General features: G+C 41.2%; 1 protein-coding gene across 6 annotated transcripts in view; it reads right to left on the bottom strand.

The window, feature by feature from the left end:
* The window catches only part of AFF2 (ALF transcription elongation factor 2), a 347,838-nt gene that overhangs the window by 150,153 nt on the left and 183,651 nt on the right, over window positions 1-14,034 (bottom strand). For all 6 annotated transcript variants that reach the window (XM_072877471.1, XM_072877472.1, XM_072877473.1 and 3 more), the window contains one exon: window positions 7,875-7,919. In XM_072877471.1, the coding sequence (XP_072733572.1) occupies window positions 7,875-7,919 (45 nt within the window). The remainder of the gene's footprint in view (window positions 1-7,874; window positions 7,920-14,034) is intronic.

Genomic DNA, 14,034 nt, shown 5'->3' with positions numbered 1-14,034 from the left:
GAGTATAGGAGCTTCACATGGGTTTTCTGCTTGACCACACTGCATACTGTGCCGGTAGTTGTTGTTACTGGTCATTTTGGAATTGGCAGCAGTACTCCAGGACAGGCACACCACAGGCTCTGAAGTTCCTAATCATGTTTTTATACAACATAAATCTGTGCAGCCCACGAGGTCCTTAAGAGAGCATACCTGGTACAGCTAGAGCCAAACACTATAACAGTGTAGAAATGTTTAAAATTTTCCATCTAGTTCGGCACTTGGGGCCTTTTTTGTTCATGGGAGCATACAGAAGGTCAAAGTTGATCTGACATCCCAGATTCCTTGGGTCTGTTTTCTCTTGAACTTTCCCTCAAAGATAAGGGAGTTACTCTTTATTTACAATGATGAAAAGGGACGGGAAGTCAGGTCCCACGGGTCTGCAAATCTGGAGTAGGAATCTTAGTTTTATGATACTCTCCATTCAACTACAAGACCCTATCAACTCGTTTTCCCACATGTTTTGCCTCTTTCACTTCCAGTTATTTCTGGAACTATGAAACTTAGAGGTATTTGAAAAAGTAGTATATGAAGTGACCAAAACTTTTAAGTGCCACAGAGGGTGCACCTGGTCTTCTGCAGAAGTTGCAAAACTTACTATCTTTTCCTCCAAGACAATGACTTTGCTTGAATTACTTTCTCGTTTGAACTGGCTTTTAAAAAATTATTTTGTATATTCTCATAAAGTATCATTATTTTTATCATAACAGAGTACTGAATCAGAGTGAGGACGCTGAGCATGTAACATGTTGCAATACAGAGTGGATCATTTCTGAGGTGGCTGTCAATGAGGAAGAGAAAATAAAAGTGGTTGTTTTGGTGCAAAAGAGATGCTGAAGAGCTAGGAAAACAGATAAGAATTAACACTTTTTCACTTAGTCATTCATTTCTCATGAGAGTACTTTCATTCTCTTCAGGAGCAGTAATACATGTCCAAGCTCTTGTGATGTCAGCTCACTTTACAGTAATTTTAGTAGCAATGGTAAATATGGCAATGATAGCAGAATTATATAATACTACTGAAATCAGCAATAATTCAATTTGGCAGTACAAAAATATATGTTAAAATATTATGGTTAAGGAGATAAGAAAACAGAATTGAATAGTGAGTTTGAAATAGGTGCACTGCAATCTCTTTCTCTTTTCCTGAATACCTTTTGTAATCTTTTTTTATTGTTACAGTGTAGACGGGCTGCAATAGACCCACATAATGATCAGATTTTACATTTCAAAGTTCTTTGCTAAATAATTTCTTTAATACTGCTATGAAAATAAAACCTTTATTTGATAAATGTGCCTGCAGGCTGGAATCAGACCTTGCTTGTCTGTCCTGACAAAGGTCTAATCTTTTGCTGCCTTACATCTTGAAGAGGCATTTATCCCTGTAAAAGGCAGGTGCAAAACACCACCTTTCGAATACAGGAAACACTGCACACCCACACGCATTTGTCAGATCAGACAGTCAACCTTTTCTCCTCGTCACCTCCCCAACAGCAAGAAGCCTGCTTTGCGTTGATCTGGCAGCACAAAGCTGATTCGTAGCATATATCTACATCACAAGTGAACTGCTCTCATACCTAACCTGTGCCATGCCAGCAGTGCAATGGTGGCCCACAAAACCAACCCCATAAGCTAAGTACTTGAGCACTGACTCATGCCAACTTCCTACTCAGCTAGCCTAAAGTTAGCTCTGAGTTTTCTACGGTATGTACCTTCAAGTTAATATAGACAGCTTTGGGATAATGCTCCTGAGGTGCCTTTCTCATGGGTGGCACCATAATGTTGTCACGGTAAAGGTGAATGGCCAAAAACTTGAATAATCCTGTTCTGCTGCGTACAGGTGTAACTCACAGTGGCCAAGGTGAGCCTCCATGTTAAGGGTCTGCTCTAGACTGGGAAGACCTAAGGCTGCATTCTCCAACTCCCAAAGAGCCTTTTGCACCTCAAGCCTACACCAGGCTGTCCTCAAATGACTGCAACTATTGATCTCACCGTGCCTGTGTGTATATGGCTGCACAGTGCACAAAATGCTGGGAAAAGGCTTGTTGCCGAATGCTTGTGGTGGTACTGAGACGAGAATTGAGCTGATCACCTACCAAACCAGGAATGAGCTGTTCTTGAAGAACTACTTGGCATTTCCATTTTCTGGAGTGAGACTACATCTAGAGAGTCATCAGAGCAAAAGACTAGTTGCTGCTTTTATGTATACCTAAAGTAATGCAGAGGTAACTCCTTTTTATTTAATAACAGCAGCAGCAACGTAAGTGGAGCTGCTGCCAATTTATACCAGTGTAGGATGAAGAAGAATTCAATGAACTCAAATGAGATCAGAGGTCAGTGGAATTACCCCTTGATTTATTTTGATGTGAGAGCAGAAACTGGTTCTGCTGCCATCAAGAAAATGCTGATAAAAAAACCTGAAAATGCAATGGCTTGGAAATTGTTAAGAAATTAATTGTTTTTATCCATCCAAATCTTCATGTACATAAGCAAAGTCTAAAGGAAAAAAAAAACCCTACAGTTGTAACACATTGCCTTTTTCAAAGCAGGCTATTACCCGTTCCTTACATGCTTCCAAAGGCTGCTCGCCAGACGAGGGACAAAGGCCGCAGATACACATTTACACGTGGGTTAACTTTTCAATCCATTTTTTCATTTCAATAGAAATAATAAATCACCTTATCCTGGAGAAAGAAGCAGCTTGACAGAAAACATACGGTGCTGGGCTATTTTTATAGCACACCTAAGACATATAGGGATTCATTTATTTACTCAGCTATTTAAAAGTGGCTACTCTTACTCATTCTCTGGACAGCTAAATGCCAGGTTGCTAAGTTACTGTTACTTGACATCATCTCCTCCCCAACGTGTTCCCACATTTGACAGGTTCACATGATTTACTAGGCCAGTCAGCTCGTTATTCACTTGTCCAATGACGTCTGGATAATCATTTTAAATTCACATCATGTCCTCCCCAGCAAGCCCCCAGATTCCACATGAAAATATTTAAACTGCCTGTCAGCTACTAAGTGCATTTGTAACCACACTGGACAGTGTACCTGTATTTTTCAAATTAAAATTATTATAATTAGGTTTAGCATAGTTCTTCAATGTTGGTTTGTATTTTAGAAGAGAAAACAATTACTGAGGGGCAAATAATGAGCTATATCTGTTACAGTCTAATTTTGCTCTGTGAACAGCTCACCTCAGCTATGGATGATACATATTAAATCTGTTAGTGCTTTCAATTGGCATGAGGAAGGTAATACTACACATAATTTGCCCAGTCAAGGGCATTTTCACCTGCTGATCAATTTACATATTCTCCAATGTCATTAGACATGAGCTAGTCATCAGAAGAATAGAAGACCATACAAATTATAGACTTTGCTCATTTAACTCCAGTCGTTTTTATACTAATTACAATCTGAATGATATTTAGGATTTGTTTTGCTTCCAGACTAGAAAGCTTTTAATTAATATCACAGCTGTCCACATAACATCAGAAGTCCATCTAGTTACTTGATGCCTTACTACAGCAAATATGCACCTACAAGAATTCTTTTGTTCCTCTAAGCAGGGACAGATTTTTAGCCAGAAGTGCCTGCCCAGATGGTTAGCAACACAGACACGAAAGCTTTATGTGTACAGACCAGAGCCTCACTTCTGCGGGATTACGTCTAATCGATTGCCTAAACACCTAGCCCAAAGTTTCAATTTACACTACAAGTCCTCAAGAAACTTTAGTTAAATAAAATTTCCTTTCTTTCCCGTGTAATTTTGTATGTTTATCACCTCTTTACCCAGAGGTAAACCAATGCTAAGGGAGGTCCTTTCTGTGCTCTCTATAGGCAGAAAAGGGATCACTGCTAGTTTGCACTCAGTGTCAGATCCACACACACCCCTATGCCTGGACCAGCACAACGGTTCACGTAACGTGCAATGACAGCAAGGCGCACTCATGTAAAGCACTGGTACAAGTGGCACAAGTAACAGCTTCAGAATACTGGTTTAAAATGTCAGTTCTCCCATCCCATCTGCACTTTGTATCACAACATTTCAATGAACTCATTTTTCAATGGCTGCACATAGCAAGTGACAGCTTAATTTAAATCCATATTAAGAAAATGTGAACTACACGCACACACACGCACTGTTGATTGCCTGTCTTCCATGTTATCCACACTTTCAAAGCCATTAAGTTGGTTTAAAAAAATAAGCCACATTTTGGAACAGAAAAAAGTGTACCGACCACCGGTGTATTTGCCTTCAATTTGGTATCAGCAACCTGTATTAAATGCAAATCTCCTGTACTACCTTTACAGCTTGGCCTTAGTTGTACAAGAGAGATTAGGATGATGATGATGATGATGATGATGATGATGATGATGATTATTATTATTAACAACCTTCTCAGCCATCCTGGTTACAAAAGCAAAATCAACAGGAGACTGGTCTGCCATTAACCTTTGGTTGCAGTATCAGGAACAGTCCTTAAACCATTTACACAAGATGACATAAGTGGCTAAGTGTTTCAGGAAATCTGAAGGACTGTGAAATTTTGTCTCTGAAGACTCAGGGGTCTGAATGGACTCAAGACCTTTCCCCTCACTTGGTTGGAAATTTTTGACCATAAACTCAATTAAACCTTTTTTTCTAGGAAAAAAAAGACGACAGAGATTAGGAATTGCAAACCTCTACAATTACAAAAACCATTAATCAAGTTCAGCTTGAAAAAAGAGCTCTGTAAAATCAGAGGTCACGGATCTTAGCTTGGGTCCCTCTTCCTTGTAAAGCCTAGCAAAAAAACCTACAAGAGTTACTGCGTCTTTCTGAGGGGTGAAACTGAATTAAGTCACTTAATTCCCTGACTGAAAAAAAAAAAAAAAAAAGAAAAGAGCAAACTTCAAGGCATGAAATGCTCTCAAGGGAGACTGGCAGGGCCAGGGCAAGGCAGGTGGCAGCACCCTTCCTCCGGCCCTTGGGGCGCACAGCTCAGCAGCGGACATGGCCCAGAGCAGAAATTGCCAGTCGTTGCCAATAGTTTGATTGGTCAAAATGCACACTATTACAGCCCCCTCTGTCCACCTTCGGGACTTGACTGCCTTGTAATCCTTCTTGTTTACCTCTGCAACATCCCTGACAGGACAGAAATGTTAATAGCCTATTTTTTTACCTGGGGAAGCTGCCATCAGGGAGCTGAGGCCCATACTCCCAAAGGCTCTTCAGAGCCTACGCAAGTGGCCCCAAAATGCCAGAAAGTATCTGTCAGGGCTGGGAACTTAATCCAGGTTCTCAAAGCACAAATCGCTGCTGAAACCAAGGGTCATCCTTTCATCTGGAGCAGACAGCCTGAATCTCCTGACACAGGGCTTCCACAGGGAGCCCGAAGACTGGATTTTGACCACTGCTGGGCATCACATTCTCTTACTTATTTTCCCTCTGTTGCCTATCAAGTAGAATATGATACTCTGCATGCAGCCAAAACACATTTCCTGCTAGCTTATTCTGCATTATAAATTTGAGAAGAACAAAGTCATTGATAAAACTCAGGTACTTCTACCTCCACGTGTGCTTCAGCACCATATGAAGTTGAAAGCCTAAAACACTGCCACTGAAGGCAACCGATTGGGACTGGGGTTTGCTCAGCCTTTGATGGGCAGCCCCAGAAGCGGTTCTGTGATCTGCTGCTTTCATACACTCAGGGTCTTGCTGGCAGCCTGCAGCCTGCTTGCAGACAGGTTACAAGAAGGCTGCAGACAGCCTGTCAGCGCCCAGAGCTGCCTAATGCCATGCCGATGGCATACTAAGCCACCCGCACTGTGTAACAGCACGCAAACCTACTTAGCTGCACATGTGGCGAGGGAACGCGCACCCCAGACGAACCATGGCTGAGGTTCCGTGCTCACCTGCAGCGTGCCAAGCCCATACCTGCTCCCCGGCAAAGGCGGTTTCATGTGCTCAAGATGGCTTCTGGCTATGCCTGCGGCTATGGCTGACAGGTTTGCTCCATGGCTGGATGGCAAGGCTGGGCACAGGGGTCCCCTTAGACAGCTGCACCTGGCAGTCAAGAAAGATCTGCCGGTTCGTATCCCTTTTTCGGGTGCCCATTACATGCCCTTGTTAGACAGATCCCCAGAGGCATGGAAACCTGCCAAATCCCTGCTCTGTCCACCCCAAGAGTCCCCCCAAGTTTAACAGCCTACTGGTGGCAGGAGGTGCTGTCTGCAGCTGCAGGGACTCTGCAGTTCATCCCCATCCTCTGAAGACAACAGAAAGTCCTGCACCAGTCTCAGCAGGTTTCAGAAGGAAGCCCGGGACATTCTGCCTCTGTTTGTTGACTCAAATTACAGTCATGGGGTAGGAAATAGGATCACCTCCTCTTGATTAGAAAAAGGACATTTCTGCTTCCTGTGATTTATATGCACTGTTCCCACATTAAAACTGTCACCTGGATGATTGATCCCTGAAATTCTCCACATCACATTTCCTTTTGATGCTGTTTACTGAAAACAACTGCTTTCCCCAGCTAACAAGTCATTCATTCTAACTATAGTGATGAACCAAATTGAAATATATAAACAGAGGAAGAAGACAGTTAAAACATACCAAATATTTCGCACAGCCTTTCAACATTTTCTTTGCTTTTGCTCCCTTAGCATTCTATAGGTAATAAACCTCTGCTCACTTTGAAGGTTGAAACTAAATTTTATTTATTTCCTCGCATTCATTGTTGCTGGGTGCACATGCAGATGCATACTTCTCCATTACTGCAGGTCTGCATGTGCATGCTCACCTGCTGGTTCAACGTACTTCTGCAGCAACACTGGTAACCCCTAAGGACATCAATAGCATCCCAAGATAATGCGTGTACACAAAACAGGAGGAAATTTCCCAAACTATTTAACTCTGGATTGCAATGAGTACTGAGAAGGCTAATTTATTTTATAAGCAAGAATAAGTCCATGTCTTTGCAAGCAAGTTGGGACGATTGTTACACATGATTTCAGGTCTGGGTTAGTTTGCACCAGTTGCTCCTAGTGATAAAGACGTGGCCAGCACAAATTCCCACTGAAATTTTATCCCCTTTACACCGAAAACCAGCAGGTTGGCTGGCAGTCCCAGGGAGGTATCTCTGACAGATGGGAAACTCAGCCCATGAGGATAAAAACCTAAATCCCAGATAAGGACTGGTGGGTTGCAAACCTGCCCCAGACAAGTCTCACTGACAACAGGGGACCCCAAAGTTGGGGTGTCTGAGGAAAAGCCCGTCTTACACTTGAAGTAAGGCAGATTTACACATATACAACTTGCTGTCCACACTCCCCTTTTGCTTGTTATACGGTCTTGTTGCAATTAAGCCATACTCAGTTTGGAGTGGTTGTTTTAATTTTCTGTATTCAACCACTGAGCAGAGCTCCCAGAAAAAAAATGTGTGTAGGTCTTTAACAAAACCACACAAAACGATGAGCAACTGTAGTTTGGGGAAGAAGGAGGAAGACTGTAGGTCAGTCTGTGAGTGGGAGAATTAAGGCAACTCCACCTCAGGGTAAGAGAGAAATGTGTCCTGGAGAGACTCACAGAGACTGAGAGCTTAAAAAAGAACAGGAATGTGTGTAAATCCTGACTGAGACAACCTGGCAGATTACGTGGACTGACCTTACTCACTAAGGAGCACCCTGGGCCTACCACTTGGCTGTGTTTCTTTCATACAGACCCACTAATATGTTAATATTTAACAACAGTGTTAAAGACAGCCATATAACCCTTCTCCATGAAAGATGAAATAACATCACTACAGTTATACAAAAGATACAAAAGCAAAGGGTATTACTCACCCGTAATATTTCTTCCACACAGCTGGAGTCATTGGGAAGGGTAACCTAGGTTTAAAGAAAAAAGGAAATATTTAGTCAGGTGCTAGATGCAAAGTTCAGTGACTACAACCACACAGGTGAACAGCTAACAAGCAACTGCCTCTGTTTGAAGACTGCTGTATCCACGCTTGCTGCCTACCAAATTTTCCAGTTCAGATCAACATAAATCATCAGCAGGACCCATTTTGTCAAAAGTTGTTTTTTTCTTCCATGCTGCTTTGTGCTACTAATGACACTTTTGAAGCAATAAAGTACTCTGATTTCCTCACAGTTAAGAACTGGCACTAGAATTGCTTGAAACTTCTGTAATTGAAGAAGATCCCACTGTTACTCCTATTGGCAGCCTTCAGAGAGAAGGCAAGGTTTGGTTTAACTTGCTGCACGCTGCAGCGAAGGACAGAGGTGATAACAGTTAGGAGAAAGCTGTTATCATCAACTATCTTATCCTACAGCTTAATAGGCTAACAGCCAAGGCAGCTCTTAAACATATACTGTAGTAAAATACTGGTTGGGCTATAAGGGTGGCTGCTGATTTTGTTGTCCCTCACTTCATCAGCCTGTTGCAGGTTAAGTATCCTCTGAAGACTGAAAAGCACACAGGAATCCACCTTGAGAGGCTTGACAGATCTTCCTTCTCTTAGAAAGATGCGATATATCTATGCACGCAACCATACCCACACACACACACAGTAGTGCCCTTAACGTCTTCCAATTGAAAATACTTGTTTAAATGGTACTTACAGCATTTACCACAATCCCTCATTCCAAGGACCTAAAAGAGCACAAAACCTCTAAATACTGCGAACTTACCTAAACAGCAGGCAGACATGACCCATACGTACAACCATTTTGTAGCACTTGCAGGTACTTATGATGGGTTCTTATCATGGGGGTACAGCAGAAGAGGAAGAGACAATATTCAGGAAGGTACCAAAAAATAGGTAAGTGCTTCGTACCATAAATATTCAGTGAGACTTTTCTGCCCGATGCTTCTACCTTATTGCCCTTGGTAACTAGTTTGGTAAAAGACACTCATGACTAAACTTAATCCCTGTCATCCTAATCTGCTATAGAGCTTGACCGAAAGCACCAACCATGGCTTTCCTCCTATATTTCAGCCAGCACTAAGCTTTGAGAATAAATCCACACAGCTACGAAAGTCAAAGACCAGAAAGACCCATTAGATCACCAAGTTCACGCTCTGCTAATGTAGCACATTTTCCCCATATCTTCTAGTACTGTGGCTAGTCTGACCCAAAAGCTGTAGGGAAATGGGTCTCCCTTCCCTTCCCTTAATAAAATACGGAGCAGTGTTGTAAACTATTTGGCCCTTTTTTGTGATAATTGTTAAAATTTTGCTTTCAGTGTCACCTCAGCCTTTCTGTAGAGCTCTTCCCACTACTCTAAGTAATTCATTACTTCCCTTCACACTTACAGCACACACAAACATGCAGAATTATACTCCACTTTTCTCAAATGCTGTATGTTCAACTTTTACCTTCTTTCCTGATAAACAAGATTTTCCATCCCTTTGGCTTATTTCATCACTGTTCTCTGAATTTCCAACAGTTCATCAATATCTTGGTAAAGAAGTGCTCAAGTGAATATGGCTACACTGCAGGGATATCAGTGATTTTTATCTACTTCAGCAACTATGGATTATAATTTTCCATAATATCACTTAAAAACATTCAACCAACCAAAAAAAGAGCCTTACCTTTTGTCCCCAGTTTCTAGTCAGGTCAAATTCTACCTAACAAACCCAGGCTGAGAACTTCCAGTGGATGGTCAGCATTAACTGCAGTAGGCTGCAGTTCACCCTCATACCGCATGACTTGATATTCCAGCACTTCATTGGCCTTCCTTCATCCCCCTACTTTTCACTTAAATCACTTTTTTCCCTCTCAATACCTGTAAATTCTTTGCTAATCTGTGTTTTCCATACCTCATACCAACTCTCCATTCAGCGAGGAATATAGTTAACTTCAACCAAAAGATTAGCAAGCACGGGTATTACTGCAAAGTGCAGTGGAACAGTGGGAGTACATATGTCTCTAATACACCCTGATTTTTTTCATTGAAAATTTAGTATGTCAGAATACGAGAAAACAAAACAAATACTCCCCCAATAAGCTTGCAGTGTACACACCAACCACAAAATCTCTCACAGCAGTAACAGGAGCAGCCCAAAATCCAGTCGAATGAGTCAGACTGGGAAGAGTGAGAGCAGCAGAGATACGGAAGTCCTCTCTTTATTTAACACCCCTCCCTACCATTACACATGCCATTTTCAATGGTTAGCCAAGGTACCATGTGTATTCCTTTGTTTAGAAATGTCTTAATTGTAATAATTATGATAATTGACTATTAACACAGCGCAGAGCATGTTCCTACTTGTTTCACAGTCCTCTCCCAATTCACAGCCCTGTTTAAGTTTATGTTACTTCACAACTAATGACGATAATAACAATAAACATACCATTTTACTTTAATAAAGCCCACTATATATTATGCAATCACAACCAGCTTCTGCTGGCAGCACTTGCTAATAACTTTAAATGTTCATGCATCAATTTAATTGTGTTAATGGCAAGGAAGATTTTAATGGCTTGACAGAACTTTTGTTCCCTTTGGCATTGCTTTGTTTTGAATCACTGGTATTAAAATAATGCAAGATGTCAAAGTGCTGTGATTGTCATATAGGGAGATCCAAGTAGGAGCTAGCACAAAGAGGAAAACATTTAGATTGATGCAAACATTAAAAGAATAATTATTGCAACATGGCTATCAGAGAGAAGATCAATGTAAGAGTCTTTCAGTACATTACTATTAATGAATTTCTAAAGAAATGAGACCATTTTTCTAAATTCATGCTACAGTTGCACATTCTAAGAGACTTGAAAGGCACAGATCTACTAGAAACTTAGTCTATCCTGGGAAAAAAAAGAAAAAACAACCTCTCAACCATTCAAAGTGTGAATCAAAAATTGCAAGTTTAATTGTCCACAAACCCTTGCAGCATTCAGCTAACAAGTGCAAGCAGGCCCACATGGCACGCCATGGCATCCAAGCATAGATTCATCAGGACAGAATGAAACAGAGCAGATACAATATGCATCACCTTCTCAAGTACTGGTGCTATAACAAATTGTTACTAGAATTGCCATTAATAAAATGCCACATTCCTCCTGTAGTTTAGTCAAGATTGGACATCCACCCCATACTACTACTTTTCTAATCTAATAAAAATCAAGTAGTTTAGGACCCATTATGTGATTCTCCACCCCCTCTCCTCTTCAGCTTTCATCAGCAATCAGACTGTAAAAAGGAGAGCAAAGCTTGCATTTGTGCATGCTTTTGGTGCTTTTCTTCCTTTGTGAGCAGCACGGTCTAACTCAGCCGAAAGGACAGATTCCAGGAATTTGGCTTCCGTAAGACCAAGTAGTTGCATTTCACATCATGAGCTCTTCTCTTGGCTGGCAGTGCATTCATGAACCCCATACTGAAGAACAGTGAATATTACATAAGCTGCAGCAGACATCCTGAGGTAATAAAACTTCCATCAAAACAAAAAGATTTCACAACAGCTACATGCTACACTGAACTCATCTTCCAATTTCATTTTAATCTGGCAAAACTCTTTTGCATCAAAATGCTTCATGTTTACTTTTAAATATTGCTTGCTAAAAAAAAAGAAAGAAGAAAAAAGGAAAGGTCAGATGGTCAAAATATTCCACCTAATACAAGCCAGTATTGTAAGGCTCTCTTCACATTTCGGTCTCACAAGAGAGAGAACAGAACTTAAATGATGTGGAACCAAAGGTTTAATGTATGGCTTGGATGGCTCAGTGCTAAACTTTAAAGGGAGGGAAGGGGGGCAGAAATCTAAGAGTAAGGGAATAGTAGCCTTTAATGTTATGCAGATCAAATGACACTGGGTGAATGGTTACAATATCTGATGAGTCATGTTGATCTAACCTTCCATTTAGTCATTCAACAGTTCCTTGACCACTCTTACCTCCTGGACAATTTATAACCTGCATGAGATCAGATTTTGTTTTTGCGGTGCAGAAAAATCATATAAAGTCTCTTTTCCCTGTAATTTACATCCGACAGCAGGCATTTCTCAGAAATGTTAGCAACAAAATCTTCCGGCATGCTTGTCAGAATAGTTCTGAAAATTCAGATGTAGTGTCAGAAAGCTGAAATACACAATGAATAATGTCTTTGCCAGAACTGACCGACTACATTTTCATCTGGCTAAACTGTTCGTGAACAATCCCTCAGGCTTTACTGATGCACAATTGGCATTCAACAAGTAATCTCTTCTTCCTATCTTTGTTTTATTGGAAAGATAAATGTAGCATGTTAAATAAACGTAGGAACCCACTCTCATTTCTTGCATATGAGCACCTATGTACTTACACATCAAGAGCTCAGCTTTCATTGTCATCTCCTTTATCAAGGAACCCATTTTGACTCTGGGGAGACGAAGCTCACACTACTGTTTACTCCTTCGAACACAAATTGATTTTTCACTTGCTAGCATGAAAAGATCCTGTGCATGAGCCCTGATTGATCATTTCCAGTGTGCACTACACAGTGATAAGAGGAAAACACTTAGAAAACCAGAAGCAGCAAAACCAGGACTGTTAGCAGAAGCCTCATCCTATGAATGCCTTCAGCTCCTGCCAGGCTTCCCATTAACAGAGGGTGCTTCTTTTTTGATTAATACAAGTGGGAAATGGATCGGGCAGTACTAAGAATAGCAGGGTTTCCAGATACAAGGCGTTGGACTAGATGACTTTTGAACGTCCTTCCAACTTATATGAACCTATGATTTAATTTTTGCAATGTGCTCACTACAAATCTAAGAAGGTACAATACTTCACCTGCACGTGAATGGAGTATACACCCATGCCTTTCCAACACCGGCTTTCCTTTGATTGCCATCAGCATTCCACGCATGCTCAGGCTTAATTTCCCCTCTTCAGTCATTCCCTACATCTCTTCTGGACTTGCCCCTTTTCAGACAGCAGCCTGCCCCTCAGCTGCCATCTGACCACACATTTCTCCTCCTGAGGAAGCCTGTTTCACATTTACTTGAGGTAAACTTCATACCACTGCTCAGAGCCCACTGTTCAAACCTCCCTGGGTTGTTTCACAGTTCATGCTTTTTTCTGTTTCCTATCTCGCTAAGATTTTGTCCCAAAAGGGTCATTCATGTTAAGGACACCTGAAGTAGATGTCAAACTAATCTCACTAGCTGGGAGGATCTTGGCTCTTCCTTACTAACTTTAGTGCAAATGGGTAAGAATGGGAGCAGCAAAACAGCAAGGAATGACTATTGCAACCTGAGTGGTATTTTTTTCCTGGTGTATTTGATATTCATGAGGTTATCACCAACATATATTAGAACTGTATGTTTGGGCTCTGGAGGAAACTGAATGAAGTCAAACATGGTGGTATTCAAAAAAACCCAAATAAAATTGCTCCCTTGGTATTCAAATACATACATGTGTTTTTCACAGGGTTATTAATTCTCAAGGGAGCCATTTGTGGGTCCCAAATAATGAATATCCACTGTTTTCTTTTAGTACCTCCACCATCCTGGAACCAAAATACCATGAGAAGACTACATTTCCCATTATTTTAACCCCCAAAATATCTCCTGGGGCTTATTAAAAGGTCTGTGAAATATATACTTTATATATATATAAAAAATTAAGAGAGAAAGAAAGACTATTGCCTAAAACAAAATACAGAGAGCTGCTCCTTTGTTCCCCTTAATACAAATCCTGCAGAAGCAGTTGTGTCAAATATGCGTTTACTGGATGTAAGCGAGCGGCTGTGTGGTGTTTAGTTGCCAGCGGGGGTTAAACCACAACACTGGAGAACCTGAAAACAGGAAAAAGTTTTAAGCAGACCGAGTTAATTCATTTGTTAAGCTAAGACAGCCTGGCCTGCAGTCAGTGCTGCTCTTCCAGTGGTGGATGGCGAAGTTTATGCCTTTTCCCTCGAGTAAAGCACATTAGCTAGGAAAAACAACTTACTAGTGTGGTCCAAAACGTGACTGAATCAGACTCCCGCTGACTTTAGTGAACTTCCCAAAAGGTCTCTG

Source organism: Ciconia boyciana, chromosome 12 (assembly GCF_034638445.1).
Source record: "Ciconia boyciana chromosome 12, ASM3463844v1, whole genome shotgun sequence".
In the NCBI taxonomy this organism is placed as follows: domain Eukaryota; kingdom Metazoa; phylum Chordata; class Aves; order Ciconiiformes; family Ciconiidae; genus Ciconia; species Ciconia boyciana.
The sequence above is the reverse complement of the archived record's forward strand: the minus strand, read 5'-3'. Positions and strand labels throughout refer to the sequence as shown.